The 13,640-nt window shown below is 40.3% G+C and overlaps 4 protein-coding genes across 8 annotated transcripts; 3 read left to right on the top strand and 1 right to left on the bottom strand.

The window, feature by feature from the left end:
• Window positions 1–442: 442 nt before the first annotated feature.
• LOC112262792 (chronophin) lies at window positions 443–2,745 on the top strand. The gene is made up of 2 exons (XM_024438558.2): window positions 443–1,618; window positions 1,738–2,745. The coding sequence occupies exons 1-2, from the start codon at window positions 1,015–1,017 to the stop codon at window positions 2,061–2,063; spliced, it is 930 nt and encodes a 309-aa protein (XP_024294326.1). The 5' UTR covers window positions 443–1,014; the 3' UTR covers window positions 2,064–2,745.
• A 157-nt stretch (window positions 2,746–2,902) lies between these two features.
• mrps36 (mitochondrial ribosomal protein S36) lies at window positions 2,903–5,870 on the bottom strand. Of its 3 annotated transcripts, XM_042331494.1 has the most exons (6): window positions 5,850–5,867; window positions 5,545–5,664; window positions 5,187–5,333; window positions 4,568–4,631; window positions 3,777–3,970; window positions 2,903–3,540 (listed from the first exon to the last, which is right to left on the bottom strand). In XM_042331494.1, exons 3-6 carry the CDS (start codon window positions 5,289–5,291, stop codon window positions 3,523–3,525), a joined length of 381 nt encoding a protein of 126 aa, XP_042187428.1. In that variant the 5' UTR covers window positions 5,292–5,333; window positions 5,545–5,664; window positions 5,850–5,867; the 3' UTR covers window positions 2,903–3,522. The 3 variants fall into 3 exon arrangements, with proteins under 3 accessions (XP_042187428.1, XP_024294328.1, XP_024294327.1); XM_024438560.2 differs by having other exon boundaries at window positions 5,241–5,333; window positions 5,545–5,870; XM_024438559.2 differs by having other exon boundaries at window positions 5,545–5,868.
• Window positions 5,871–6,049: 179 nt separating this feature from the next.
• cenph (centromere protein H) lies at window positions 6,050–9,636 on the top strand. Of its 3 annotated transcripts, none has more exons than XM_024438555.1 (11): window positions 6,050–6,145; window positions 6,291–6,343; window positions 6,460–6,594; window positions 7,232–7,287; window positions 7,385–7,433; window positions 7,550–7,618; window positions 7,815–7,871; window positions 8,284–8,347; window positions 8,555–8,606; window positions 8,852–9,012; window positions 9,309–9,636. In XM_024438555.1, exons 3-11 carry the CDS (start codon window positions 6,473–6,475, stop codon window positions 9,393–9,395), a joined length of 717 nt encoding a protein of 238 aa, XP_024294323.1. In that variant the 5' UTR covers window positions 6,050–6,145; window positions 6,291–6,343; window positions 6,460–6,472; the 3' UTR covers window positions 9,396–9,636. The 3 variants fall into 3 exon arrangements, with proteins under 3 accessions (XP_024294323.1, XP_024294325.1, XP_024294324.1); XM_024438556.2 differs by having other exon boundaries at window positions 6,051–6,145; window positions 6,333–6,343; XM_024438557.1 differs by lacking the exon at window positions 6,291–6,343.
• A 132-nt stretch (window positions 9,637–9,768) lies between these two features.
• On the top strand, window positions 9,769–13,113 carry dimt1l (DIM1 dimethyladenosine transferase 1-like (S. cerevisiae)). The gene is made up of 12 exons (XM_024438554.2): window positions 9,769–9,940; window positions 10,370–10,443; window positions 10,638–10,724; window positions 10,824–10,885; window positions 10,990–11,083; window positions 11,186–11,235; window positions 11,592–11,715; window positions 11,919–12,011; window positions 12,145–12,209; window positions 12,311–12,374; window positions 12,491–12,597; window positions 12,697–13,113. Exons 1-12 carry the CDS (start codon window positions 9,883–9,885, stop codon window positions 12,737–12,739), a joined length of 921 nt encoding a protein of 306 aa, XP_024294322.1. The 5' UTR covers window positions 9,769–9,882; the 3' UTR covers window positions 12,740–13,113.
• The last annotated feature ends 527 nt before the right edge of the window (window positions 13,114–13,640 follow it).

Raw genomic sequence — 13,640 nt, 5'->3', positions numbered from 1 at the left:
AAGTATCTTACAAAACAGTACACCAACTAATACAGACAAACTTTATACACAGGGGTATAAACATTTATTTTGTTTTATACAAAAGGCTTTACAGGGATTTTGGGTTTGTTTTGCTTTACCATTTTTCAGATTATGCAACATTTAAATAAAATGTAAATTCAATACATTTTGTCCACAATCCAGATTTGGGGCGAGTGCTCGGCTCGTTCTGGATGCAGTGTGCTGTTGAAATCTACGACCACTAGGAGTAATGCGGTGAAAAGAGTGTCCACGTTACAACAGAACTTTCTGGTTACATTGAAGGGGATCGATTAAAGTCCCCAGGGCCCGTGTAGGCGTGTTTCGGTTGGAAATCGATTGCATTCGATTTGGAACGGGGCTGCCTCCCGGGCGTGAGCCAGGTGCCCCTTTCAAAGCCCATGGCGAAATCGTCTCAAAACAGTGACGTAATTATGCATGTCTTGTAGTTAGTAGGATTCTGCGTTTATCTATGCAAAAGTGATTGCTTTTGATAAAAACGCTTTATCTGTCCTCCCAATTTAAAATATTTAGAAAATTAAAATATTAATTTCATGACAAATTACGATGCACTGTGCTGCCTTGTGGGCATATTGACCGAGCGTCACATGTAATAGTCTCCTCCTTATTTCACTCTCCTCACCCCTACCTGGGCTCGAAACATTATTAGTGTGCACCCCGCTAACTAGCTAGTCATTTCACACCGGTTACACACAGATTACCGTTCGATTTGAGAATTGCCCTCCTCCCCGTTTTTGCCCGTTGATGTGAGACTGGCCCGGTGCCCCGCGGCTGAGCATAATCGAATCAGCCCATTGGAACAACGTTGGATACAATGCGAACGCTGCAGTTTCATTGGTTTATCATTACAGAAAGGCGTGGTTAAATCTTGTTTATTCTGTTGATTATGAAATGTCAAATAGTGGTTGAAACCTATGACATTGCAGTAGGTTTTGGCATATGAAAAGGTGAGAAATTTGCTATCTAACGTTAAGAATGGCCGGCGCACGCGCCCTCGGCTTCAAGGGATGTAGGAAGATTGGAGGCTCTCAAATAAGAAATCTGCTTAATGCAAAAGATTTCTTCCTTTTCGATTGCGATGGCGTGATATGGCACGGAGAAGAGGCAATAACTGGTGCCACTAAGGTGGTGAGTTCTTTGATCAAACACGGCAAAAACGTTTTTTTCGTTACAAACAATTGCACTAGGCCACGTAAGAATTACGTGAACAAGTTCTACCGTCTGGGCTTTACTGATGTTATGCAAGAGCAGATATTCAGCTCCTCGTATTGTTCGGCGCTTTACCTGAGAGATGTCGCTAAGGTGCAAGGTAAGGTGTTTGTCATCGGCGGAGAGGGAGTGCGTAATGAACTGTTACAGGCTGGCATTCCTTTCGTTGGTGACGAAAACGCGCCTGACGGCACTATATTTAACTGCGCATTGGCCTCGGATGTCAAAGCGGTCCTCGTTGGACATGATGACAAGTTTACCTTCCTTAAATTGGCCAAAGCCTCCTGCTATTTGCGGGATCCAGAGTGTCTGTTTTTGGCCACTGATGTGGACCCCTGGCACCCGCTGCAAGATGGAAGGATATTGCCAGGTATGGTACCGATAGCTAGTCAACTAACCGACTGGTGTGCGTGTGGAAGAGAGGAACAGAGCTAGAGAAAAATAATAATAACATGTACTCTATTTCCAACCCCCATCTCTCTCTGTCAGGTTCTGGGTGTCTGACAGCAGCTCTGGAAGTGGCCACAGGTCGGAAGGCTATGGTGATAGGCAAGCCCAGTCCCTTCATGTTTGAGTGTATCTCCAGCCAGTTCAGAGTTGACCCAGCCCAGTGCCTGATGGTGGGTGACCGCCTGGAGACAGACATGCTGTTTGGGGCCAACTGTGGCCTGGATACCATGCTTACACTCACAGGGATCTCTCAGATGAAGACAGCCCAGGAGTACAGAGACAGTGATCACTCCACAAATCAGAGCTTTGTACCAGACTATGTAGTGGATACCATTGCTGACTTCTTACCTGCTTTTGAGGACTGACTTTGTGTTTCAGATGGTGGTGTTGTCGGTTCACCAGTGTTGAGTGACTCTGCTGTTATAACTGTCTTATAACTGACTGTTCAAAATATTACTAAGTTTAAGAAAAACAGTTGTAGGATCAGGAGTGAAATGTTACTTCTTTATTCCAGTATTGGTTGTAATAACTACTACTCATCCCAGGTAATGCAGTTTGTTGACATTAAAGGTTCTAGCAATCAGGTCTCAATAATGTTGCCATTTTTGGCAGTGCGTGTAGGCCTACTGTAAATATTCCAATGCATTTTTGATGTGTATAGTGGTGTAAACGTGATGTGGTCTGTGTTTCAGATATCCCTTATGGGTTTTAGAAGAACATGTGAAGATCCATATTTCTGAATGGCCTGTGACTGTTGCAGACTTACCACATTGATATGAGGCAATCAATGCACAAATAGTATTGGAGAAACACTGAAAACATTTGAAAAAAAGCTTTGAGATAATGACTTTGTCTTTTCAATGTATGATCTAAGTCATTTAATACAACTGGTGCCAGTACTGTCAGTTGAACTATCCCTGTTGTGAACTCCTTTGCTGGAAGACTGAAATGTGAGATTTTTGACATTCATATTAGACTATTTCCCTTGGGTGTGGTGTTTGACATGTATTGTCAGATCCAATAAATGTATATTTTATGATATCTGAACACTCGTCTCAATGAATCATTCTCTAAATACTCAACACCAGACATAAAACCAAGTTAGATGTTAATGTTCTAACATGTATAAGAGTGTGTGTTAAGGTCCATTGTTTACCCACTGTGGCACAAATGCCATCTTAAATATAAAGAAAATCACAGGCAATTTCACAGTAATCATTTTAATCATGCTTGTCCAATAACAAAATCCATTCACTGCCATTATGTGTTCTACTTGCTTTGTACCCGAACAAACTTGCACCAGATTAATCCATGTTAATCTGGGCCATGAGAAATGAGCCCTTCATTTTCTTCAGTTTTGTGGCGTAATTCAGTCTGGTCCTTGTCATAGAAATATGCAACTATCGACAACAATGTAGTGTAGGGATGGGATAACGGGCTGGTCAATGGTACACAGATGTACTGTTGATGCCAACATTAACCTTCAAGGTTTGAATTAAGTGAAGGTGTAAAGTAGTGAGCACTGAATGAGGTGGTTGCTGAACAAATAATATAATTGGAAGATTTACTGTAATGGCTTTTCTTCTAAAATAAAACAATTAAAATGTACCCATTGAAATTAAGGTAGAATCAAGCAAAAAATATCTACAGTCACATCTTTAAAAATAAACTTTCTATGTACAATTTCAACATGAATAAACTCTTTATTCTGCATGACGTTTAATGAGGTGTTGCAGCAGGTCCTCTTGTTGAAGAACAAAATTAGGCAAAGAAACTGATTTCCACAGATAAGGACCTTGGTTGCATTCACTGAGTCACTCAATTTCACTCTGGTCCACCACGCTGAAAAATAAACCAGAAGAAGAGTTGGTGGTTAGTGAGATCTTAACTGTATTACAACACTAAGGTAACAGTTAATGCACTTTGTGTACCCGGGATGCCTTCTGTAACACTACGGGCTGAATTCAAAGCACATATCATACCAATGAGTGTAGCCGTATGTTACCACCTGTTACTTTTTAAAATCAACAATACCACACAATTACAGCACTTCTTCAGTGCCACAGATCGGCATTAACCTGAATATAGTCCATCTCTTCTGCTTCCAGTGCTCTCCTGCGGTATCTTTGGGGGAGTTCCTTCACTGTGGCCAAGCTGTCTGGGGTTCCAGGGAGCCGAGTGAGAGGTCCAGGGGGTCTTGATAACGGCAGCGGCACTACAAGTGGAGGTGGACTAGGAGAGCTGACTGCTAATGTTTTAAGAGCCTCTTGGACTGAAACAGAGGAAATGGTTGTTTTTAAACAATATTCATGTAGCTTTTAAAACCAGTGACTTTATTGTTTTAAACCACATCCTTTGTGGTTTGTGTTATTTTAATTCATCACTTTTATTGCTTCATTAGCACATTCAGAGCACTGTTTCTATAATGAAATTGGAAAGGACTAAAATAACCTCTTCCTAAATTACACACAGTTGTTGACATGTTTTTTTAAATGGAAAATCAAGTCAGTGTTTCCCCTTTTATTTGAAAAGAACCTCATAACAATACCCAGGTTGGCCGACATAATGTCAAACTAACAGAGGACAAATGTTTTTAATGCGGTGAGCTACAAAGTAATATTACAATAGAACATTGTTTGACACAATTCATACTGCCTATCATGTTCAAGTTAATGCAACTAATCAACATGCAACAAACACATTGATATGCAATAGGCTACATGTTGACGAACAAAGCATAATTGCATACAGTAGCTGTGTCCCTGAACAGTCAAAGGGTGGAATGTCCTCTTCAATAGGGTTAGCACTATGCATGGACAAAAAGAAAACAATAGCTAGTGCAACATCAAACTGACAAGTTGCTACTCACCATTCGGCCTGGGGACCCCCTCTCTGTTGGGAAACTTGATTAGTGGAGCATGAGGTTTCACAGCCTGAAAGGTAGTCAAATGAAACCAGACAAATTAAAATCAACCACTTAAATTAAAAGTAGTTGTTATGACACACTTGTCTTTTGCAGCCAGCCAGTCCTATATACTGTTTAATGCTATGAAGTGAAAACAATGCCATATTGTATTGTAGGCCTACACATGTTTATCATTACTTTGAATAAACTGCATACTGGGAAGCTGCATGGAGATAACTAGCCAGCTAGCTACTTGACAAAATAAATGAGCTAGCTAGAGTAAACACTTTGACAGGAAGAACTACTGATTAATGAACTTGCTATTTATAGCCTTAGTTCAACACCAAACCACATAAATCATGTTACACTTATGCCAGTTAGAGTGGAGTTAGTCAACTTTCATCTATATACTAGCGAACTACATGCTAACATTTTGGAATTTCATGCAGACCAACAAGGGCATTAGCACGGGTAGCTTGCTCGTTAGCTTTGGGGATGCACAGCAATAACATAAATGTCGCTGGTTTCTGACCGTGAAACCGTAACGTCTTACATTAACTAGTCAACTTTTAAATGTACTCACTTGAGTGACAAGATTTGTTGCAGAGCGATAAATTACCCAGTTAGACAAGCGTACCTGTACAACCCGCCCAACAGTCGCCATTTTGCTACTGACTTTGCCCCCCATGACCTCACGGGTCTTCTTCCGGTTGAAAACAATTCGCAGTTCCTAAAAAGTACCAGAGCATTTGTCATGTAAAAATAACCAAGTCCACTGTATGGAAACCATAGGTTGAGAACAACGGTATGGATGGGATGTGATGCGAATGTGAGCTGTCAAAAAGCTAACCGGGTCACCGGCGGATAACACCGTCACATTCAGAGTCAAATACAGAATAAAACATCTATGTACGGGCTCCAAACCCTTCATAATTTCTTACCTTTGTATAGATGCAGTCAGCTGAAAATAGGCTTTATTATTCGAAATAACAGTAACCGTTCAGGTCAGTTTCTCATGCCATTACTGTCAAACGTGACTTTTGCTTGCACCAACTTGATTTCTAAGAATTAACACAAGGAAAATCCTCTTAATCGATCAAAATGCTGGTAGCAGACAAATTCCATCAACCACATTGAGCTACGTAGGGTCCATTGAAAATTAACATTGTTTTATACGTCCAAATAATCACTATAGTGCATAAGCAATGACAACCGCGGTTAGCAAAGGAAAATAACCTACCGGTACCTTAATTTTACTCCGCCTAGAAAAAAGCCGGGGGATACTGAAGAATTACTTGGTCACGTGGTTAGTCTTAATTTCCTGGCGGTATATTCAATATTGCACCAAGAGCCTATCATCGAGTCGAATTTTAAAGGACGTGACGTTTAACCAATGGAAATATTGTTACGGAAATTGTTAAAATGACTTGTCCAATAGGATTAAAATTCTCACTTCAGTTGAGTAGAAATGTTGTATCGGTTTGCAAGTTAACTGCTAAAGGGAATCCATACATTGTTTGTGTATTGAAAACTAAGAAAAGGGTACGTATTATATAAACGTCTGTATTATATATTATATTTCAGTTAGTGTTAATTAATTAGTTGCTTTCAAGTTCTTGCCCGACATTCCTGTCATTTAGCTGGCTAGCTAACTTTAGCTGTGGTTGTCTGCTTGCCTTTATCTAAGTCGTTCACTGATCATCTCTGGTTTCACTGACTGATGGAAAAGTAATTACAGAGGTAAACAATTACAGAAAATCATAGCTAAATGTCCTTTCCTTGAGTTGATTGTTCTTCTTTATGGTTCTCTTGACGTTGGCGGTGAACACACTGACTGACACTATTTAATTTTCCAGGCAATAATTGAACATGGAGTCCTTGGATATACTGGAGAACCTTGCCTCAAATCTTGAGACCATGGCATTGAATGGTTTTCAGGCTACTACGGTTGACAATGGACAGAAGGACAGCTCACCTGCAGAGATGCTAAGGTTTCTCCACAATTCTTATCTATAGATCATTCAATCATTCTGCAATACTTTCAGATGAATATGTATCATTCAGAATGACCATTTAACCAACCCATCTGTCATAGAGTATGTAATACAGGTAACTGCCAAAATAATAGAAACACTTGAGTAAATGAGGGATGCAAAGTATACTGAATCAGGTGCTTCCATCCAGGTGGGGTTTCTTCAGGAAACATGCCTCAATGAAGGGATGGGATAGCCCCTGTACTTCAGCATGAGGACGAAAAGGGCAGTTTTCCTGGAAAATTAGCAGTATTTTCGATCTTCTCAATGGAGCAGTGTGGATAAAGGTACAATTTTGAGCACAGTGGCATATCCCATCCCTGCATTGAGGTACTCTTTCCCGACCAATATCTCGTGCCGGCTCCATGGTTTCTTAATGTAACCATGACTGCTTTACGATCTCAATGCAGCTCAGAATGGTTGGTATCTTCTGGCAAGGTGCAATTGAAGCTGTTCTGGCTCGTGGAGGCCCAACGCCCTATTAAGACTTTATGTTGGTGTTTCCTTTATTTTGGCAGTTACCTATGAATATAGCTGACACTTCTTAACAAGACTTGGTATTAAATTCTACATTCATGAGTGTTTCTCCATTCAGGATGAAAGAACAGATGTCAAATCAATGTTTTGAGATGGCAGTGAAGCTCCAAGCAGGTAAATGACATTACCTTTATTACTGAATTGGGTATGCTGATATACTATGTGACAATAAGACTGTAATTATTTAGCAATTTCAAATGTTCTTTATCAGGAAAAAGCAAAAGATCTTCTTGCAGTGCATCTGATGCTGAGAAAGACTTGTGAGTGTCTTTAGTTTGCAATATCGTCTCACGTAGGCCTATCTATAACCAAAAGGAATATTTTCTCAACTCATATTTTGAAAATGTGGATTTCTTTGTCTCTGGATAATCCACAGGCTGGATTATGCAAATACTTTGGAGGAAGCAAAAATCATTCATTTTAACAAGACATTGGCCTTACACAGGTAACTATCACATTTCTGTATTGATATGTAAAGTAATGGTCTTTCAATCCATTAATTACTAGTGCATTAGTTATGATAATAGTCATGTGTTGCTTGCAAACCCTCTAAGTAGAAGTTTGGAGCATCAGTTCAATTTGGACGGTCTACATTTTACATTTTTTTTAAACTGATTTATACATTGTGTTGTATTTGTCAGGATGCAGGTGTGGCATGCCATCTCTGAGAAGCTGAAACGGAGTGATCCAGAGGCTGTGTAAGTCCAACAGGAGCAGATTGTAACAGCCTGTTTGTGTCCCAAATGGCACCCAATTCCCTATATAGTCCACTACTGTTTACCAGAGCCATATTTACTATATAGGAAATGGGGTGCCAGGAAATAGACCCTGTCTTATTGATAGCAGTTCCTCCTAAACTGGCCTTTGAGAATAAAAATATTATTAACACTACCATTGATATACTTTGGGATTGATTTGAATTTGTTTGCATTGTTTGTAAAAATGTCAATTACACAAACCACCAATAGTTATCAGTTGTTTCCCTACCGACATTGTTATTACACTTTACCTGCCTATACTGTACATAACTAACGTTACCAATTTAAAAACATGTAACTATATATTTTTAGCACTACTTGATGTGGTGTGGGGCCTGTATTTTTATTCCAGAGCAATGAGGGGACTGACCAGTTGTAGCCTAGACCTTTGTTCAAAGATAAAGACACTTCAGCAGGTGGGTGCATCTGTTTTCAATATGGTTGGAAGTTTTCAACAATCTGATGGTGTGATTGTTATCCAACCGTTTTATAAATGAGAACAGAATGTTTATTGTTTTCATCAGAAAAACGGTGCAGTCATTGGCTTGGCTCTGCTGTGGTGTCACCAATTGTTGCAGATTTATGGAATGCTCTTTCTGACCTCTTGTTTGCTTTGTCAAAAGGAATCATGTGAGCTGCAGAACCAAATCACAGATGTTAAAAAGCAGAGGCTAGGTATTACATCACCCACACTATTACTGCTTTACCAAGGATGTATAGGAAAGTTTAAATGTATTTTTTGAACCTACTCTTATGAGGGTGTAAGAATTCACACAATTTTAATGAAGATTAACAATCACTTCTTTAGTGAATGTTTTTGTACTTTGCCTTGTAGTTCAGGAGGATAAGTGACATGAATAAAATAAAATCCCTCAAGCATATTTTATTCTTTGACATATGTTTTATTTATTTTTCTGCAGATCTAAAGCGTCTCACTCATGAGAAGATGAAGGAGATGGATGAACTGAAGAGGAAGAGGGAGCACCCAGAGGCAGAGAAGTACAGAAATGTCCTGCAGAAAGGCCAGTCTCATCTGGAGAAGTACCAGAAGATGGCCACCATCACACAGAATGTCCTGCGGGTAAATTGCACTCTATCTTTAAGAATACAGCTCTTTATTCTTAGGGTGTGTCCCAATAATATCTAATTTCTTTTGAAGTGTGCACTTGATTACTTCGTCTCACAAATCTGAAAGCTTTGGACTCGTGTGAATGTCCATGATATTTCTTGTACCAGTCATTTCCTTCCAAATCAGTAAAGGGATGTGGGAAAGGAGATTTAATTGGGACAGAGCCTTGGTGCCAAGAGGATGGTAGCATTTGACCTGTTCTGTTAATAATGTCAGGACTCATGATGCTATGTTGTTTTTTTCTCCAGGGGATCATCATTGCCAGTCAAGTGAACTGGAGAGACGACCCCAAATTGAGAGACATCTCCATGACGCTGGAGGACATTCCCATCTGAGGAATGAACTTTCCACATGGAAGGGAAACATTTCTGTGACATTGTTTATATATATATAATATGTTCAGTTATCAAGGGAGAGGGATAACATTAACTGATGTTAAGAGCACTTGGTAAAGTGCATAATACACTGCATCAGAGATGGACATATTTTTGTAATAAACCATTAGTTGTTCTTACAATAAAAAGCATATTTGTATTGACCATGTGTTTTTATGAATAAAACTGCTGTTCACCAGTTTTGAAATGTAGTAAATGTTTTAGTGAAAGGATGGGAAAGAAATTTGATGCGTGATGAAACCACAAGTGTATGGCTCTGCCAGTAGATGGCGGTACGCACCAATCGGCAAAGGTTTCTACCATTCTAACCACGGCAGCACATTTCCTGCAGACGTCATAAGTCAGGATATTTCGGTTATTTGCACGTGTCGAATTTTTTTTTGTGTAATTAGTTTTTCTTTGGGAGTGTCTCAAACTCGATTGAAAAATGCCAAAAGTAAGGGCAGAAAGGAAAACCAGACAACACCAACAGGTTAAAAACCAAGGTTTGTTTCAGCTGTTTCTAGCTAACGTTAGCAGTGGCTTAGTGCGAGTCGGAGCTAGCCAGTGGCAGATACGTTTTTAACAAACGTTAGCTAGTCAGGCTTATGGCTATATATATAGGCTAGAAAGAAGACACTCATTATTGATCTGGCGTGATTTATTTAACCGTGCGTTAGCTAATATCTGGCGTGATTTAGTAGATAATAAGTTAGCTGGTTCATTATGTTAACAGCATAAGGTGGCGTTGTGGTCTAAGGCACTGCATTTCCGTGCTAGAGACCCTGGTTCGATCCCGGGCGGCACAATTGACATAGCGTCGTCCGGGTTAGGGGAGAGTTTGGCCTGGGTAGGCCTTCATTGTAAAATAAGAATTTGTTCTTAACTGACTTGCGTAGTTGAATTAAAAACATAAAACTGTATATGTGTTCTAGGGGTCATGTTCAACACTGGCCTTGGTCAACACATCTTGAAAAACCCACTGGTAGTCAATGGAATCATTGAAAAGGTAATGTACTGGTTATAACCACTTTGTTTACCATTGGTCAAGGATCACAACCACCCCTTCTACAATTTTCATAAGCATGCACAGAAATGCCTTCACATTTTCAAGCAGCTGTACCCTCTCTGGTCAATATTACATGATATTGATAGGAAGGCTCACTGACTGACATGTTCCGATTCCGATATCCATGTTGGCAGGCTGCTCTCAGGCCGACAGATGTGGTGTTGGAGGTGGGACCTGGCACAGGAAACATGACTGTCAAACTGCTTGAGAAAGCCAAAAAGGTGAGAGATGCGTTCTTACTGTCAGTGAATGTTTGTAGCTAAAGGCTTATTTGAAGCTTCTGGTACTTACTGTTGCTTTCATCTTCCCCTTGTCTGAAGGTAGTGGCCTGTGAGTTGGACGGTAGGCTGGTTGCTGAGCTCCAGAAGAGAGTGCAGTGCACGTGAGTACTTGCCATAACTTAGCTACTGAGATACATTTACAATTCCTTAAAAGGGAAGTATAAGTTGAAACTGTGATAGTGACATCTGTGTTTGTCTGTAATAGGCCTATGCAAACTAAACTACAGATCTTAGTGGGGGATGTCCTGAAAACAGAGCTGCCTTTCTTTGATGTCTGTGTTGCCAATTTACCTTACCAGGTAAAACTCATCACCCTCAGTAACCAACACTTACCCAGTTCAGTAGCATAATTCTGACAATAATACATACCTACAGAAACATGTTTCATTGTTGTTTTGCAGATTTCATCACCTTTTGTCTTCAAGTTACTTCTGCACAGGCCTTTCTTTAGGTAAGAGACCAGAGAAGCTGGCTGGTTCCAGAGCTGCAAAACTCCCCTGATACTGTCAGATTTTCCCACCCCTCATCCATTAGTACACTTGGGGGCCAAATGTGAACCTCAAACAGGCATTGGTAGACCAGACTGTTGTGTAAATCATGCATTATTATCAATGTGAGATATTTAGGGACATTTGAGTGATGTGCATGGATCTCAAGGTGGGATTTGGCCAAATCAAAGTGTATTTGTCATATGCACAGGATACAGTGTAGTGTACACAGTACAATGACATGCTTACTCGCAAGCTCTCATAAACAGTGCAACAACTTAAACAACGGCTAAAACCGTTTGATTTGGTGTCTTGTCAGATGTGCAGTGCTGATGTTCCAGAGAGAGTTTGCCATGCGTCTGGTTGCCAAGCCTGGAGACAAGCTGTACTGCAGGCTATCCATCAACACTCAGCTGCTGGCTCGAGTAGACCACCTCATGAAGGTCAGTGGGATCTCTTGCTTGCGTCCCAAATGGGCTCTGGTCAAAAGTAGTGCACTATATAATAGGGAATAGGATGCCATTTACATTTTGGGACAGAACCATTGACTCAGCCATGAAACTGACATTGTGCATGCGGACTATTGTGTTTCTCAGATATATTTCATTCTTGCTTCATTCTTAATTCTCATTTCTCTCTTGCTCAGGTGGGGAAGAATAACTTCCGTCCTCCTCCTAAAGTGGAGTCGAGTGTTGTCAGAATAGAGCCTAAGAACCCACCACCTCCTGTTAACTTCCAGGTAAGTGTTAGTTCTGTGAAGGTGATTGTATAAGAGACATGGTTCACTGTCACCTACATGGGAAAGATAGGAGTTTAAATGTTCTGCTGCACAGTAGATCTTGTGATCAGGTTTGTAATCTTGCCTCCAACAGGAATGGGATGGTCTCGTCAGAATTGCATTTGTGAGGAAAAACAAAACCCTCAACGCAGGTTTCAAGTGAGTACCAAAACAAAGCATATTCAAATCATTCTTGGTCATATCCTGTCAGCCTCAAATGGTTGTGTGACAAGCTATAGCCTGAAGATGGTTCTTTCCAGGTCCACTGCAGTTGAGCAGCTGTTGGAGAAGAACTACAGGATTCACTGTTCAGTACACAACGTGGTAAGCACACACATGCCAATATTCCACTTATGCAGTCTATATTTTCACATTCTGGATGTGGTTGGGTGATTTATTACTAGTTAACGAGTCATTACATTTGTTTGTTTCTGGAACAGGAAATCCCAGCAGACTTCAGCATCACCAAGAAGATTGAGAGTGTTTTGCAGGAGGCTGAGTTTAGTGAGAAGCGAGCCAGGAGCATGGACATAGATGACTTCATGGTGTAAGTGGAGCTGGACTATTCTTATGTTTGCAGTTTTTTTTCTCCTTTAATGTTAATGTGTTTTTTTGAGATTCTTCATGTCATCTGTCTTCTATCCAGACTTCTCCACGCGTTCAACTCTGCTGGGATCCACTTTTCCTAACTGGACAGCTGAGGACTTTGTGCAGGAGCGCAATATGGTGAAAACATATCCAATTGTTAAACCTCCAATGTTCTTTAAAGAACAGAAACTGGAAGCTTTTATGGATTGAGATCACATCCAAGAGTCATGTGATAACTACTTTCACTGGCTGGAGGAATGCAGCAAGACACCTCAGACTCATGGACTACCTTCATCATGCCTTTTGTATGAACATGAAAGCTGGTGATAAGTGAAATAGTTTGTTTTGCTGAAATGTACATATTTACTAAGCGGTAACAGGTATAGTTGATGTGTTCTATGGTCAGCCCTACAGTATGTGCTTGGTTGTCATGGATAGGTTGAAAAATATACTTGTCAGATGTCTGACTCATGGTTGTTGTGTGAGGAGCCCTGAACTAATCTTTGTTTCATGAAGTTACGCAATTCATGACTGCTTTACCACCATAAAAAAAAAGACCTTAACTCTTCATCGGAAAGACATAGCAGGATAGTAACAGCTAAGGTGTGCAAAATATATAATGACATAACTTGGGTATAGTGCAGCAAAGCCTGTTTGAATACTCCCATCTCCCTATGAAGTCTGCCTCTAGATGGTGCTGGTGTCACTTCTGCTGAGTTACAGGGCCAGAGTCACCACAGTCCCTGACAACTGTCTCTGGGTCCTACACACTGCTTACTACACACACACACCTGGACATCCTATCATTAAACTAGAGGTTTTCCTACCCATGACGACTGGAAATTAATCAAGGGCTATATATAATCCGTGTCGTAGCTCGATTGACATTTAAATGCAATATTCAATCGGAAATACCATTTAAATATCAACCGTACTGTAATGGGTTCTGGATTGAATCTAGCCCAAATTTTCATCATACAGTGTTACTCAGCCCTGTAAAAT

This window comes from Oncorhynchus tshawytscha, linkage group LG12, assembly GCF_018296145.1.
Source record: "Oncorhynchus tshawytscha isolate Ot180627B linkage group LG12, Otsh_v2.0, whole genome shotgun sequence".
Lineage (NCBI taxonomy): Eukaryota > Metazoa > Chordata > Actinopteri > Salmoniformes > Salmonidae > Oncorhynchus > Oncorhynchus tshawytscha.
Note: the sequence above shows the minus strand (reverse complement) of the source record. Positions and strands in the feature narration are given on the sequence as shown.

What these genes read in the sequence shown, in the direction of transcription:
- LOC112262792 (XM_024438558.2), top strand. Translation starts at nt 1,015, where the DNA reads ATGGCCGGCGCACGCGCCCTCGGCTTCAAGGGATGTAGGAAGATTGGA. An exon ending in AGATGGAAGGATATTGCCAG is followed by an intron (nt 1,619 to 1,737) that starts GTATGGTACCGA and finishes TCTCTCTGTCAG; the next exon opens with GTTCTGGGTGTCTGACAGCA.
- mrps36 (XM_024438559.2), bottom strand. Translation starts at nt 5,291, where the DNA reads ATGGGGGGCAAAGTCAGTAGCAAAATGGCGACTGTTGGGCGGGTTGTA. An exon ending in CAACAAATCTTGTCACTCAA is followed by an intron (nt 4,632 to 5,186) that starts GTGAGTACATTT and finishes ACTACCTTTCAG; the next exon opens with GCTGTGAAACCTCATGCTCC. An exon ending in GGGGGTCCCCAGGCCGAATG is followed by an intron (nt 3,971 to 4,567) that starts GTGAGTAGCAAC and finishes CCTCTGTTTCAG; the next exon opens with TCCAAGAGGCTCTTAAAACA.
- dimt1l (XM_024438554.2), top strand. Translation starts at nt 9,883, where the DNA reads ATGCCAAAAGTAAGGGCAGAAAGGAAAACCAGACAACACCAACAGGTT. An exon ending in ACCCTCAACGCAGGTTTCAA is followed by an intron (nt 12,210 to 12,310) that starts GTGAGTACCAAA and finishes GGTTCTTTCCAG; the next exon opens with GTCCACTGCAGTTGAGCAGC. An exon ending in ACTGTTCAGTACACAACGTG is followed by an intron (nt 12,375 to 12,490) that starts GTAAGCACACAC and finishes TTTCTGGAACAG; the next exon opens with GAAATCCCAGCAGACTTCAG.
- cenph (XM_024438557.1), top strand. Translation starts at nt 6,473, where the DNA reads ATGGAGTCCTTGGATATACTGGAGAACCTTGCCTCAAATCTTGAGACC. An exon ending in GGCAGTGAAGCTCCAAGCAG is followed by an intron (nt 7,288 to 7,384) that starts GTAAATGACATT and finishes GTTCTTTATCAG; the next exon opens with GAAAAAGCAAAAGATCTTCT. An exon ending in TCTGATGCTGAGAAAGACTT is followed by an intron (nt 7,434 to 7,549) that starts GTGAGTGTCTTT and finishes GATAATCCACAG; the next exon opens with GCTGGATTATGCAAATACTT.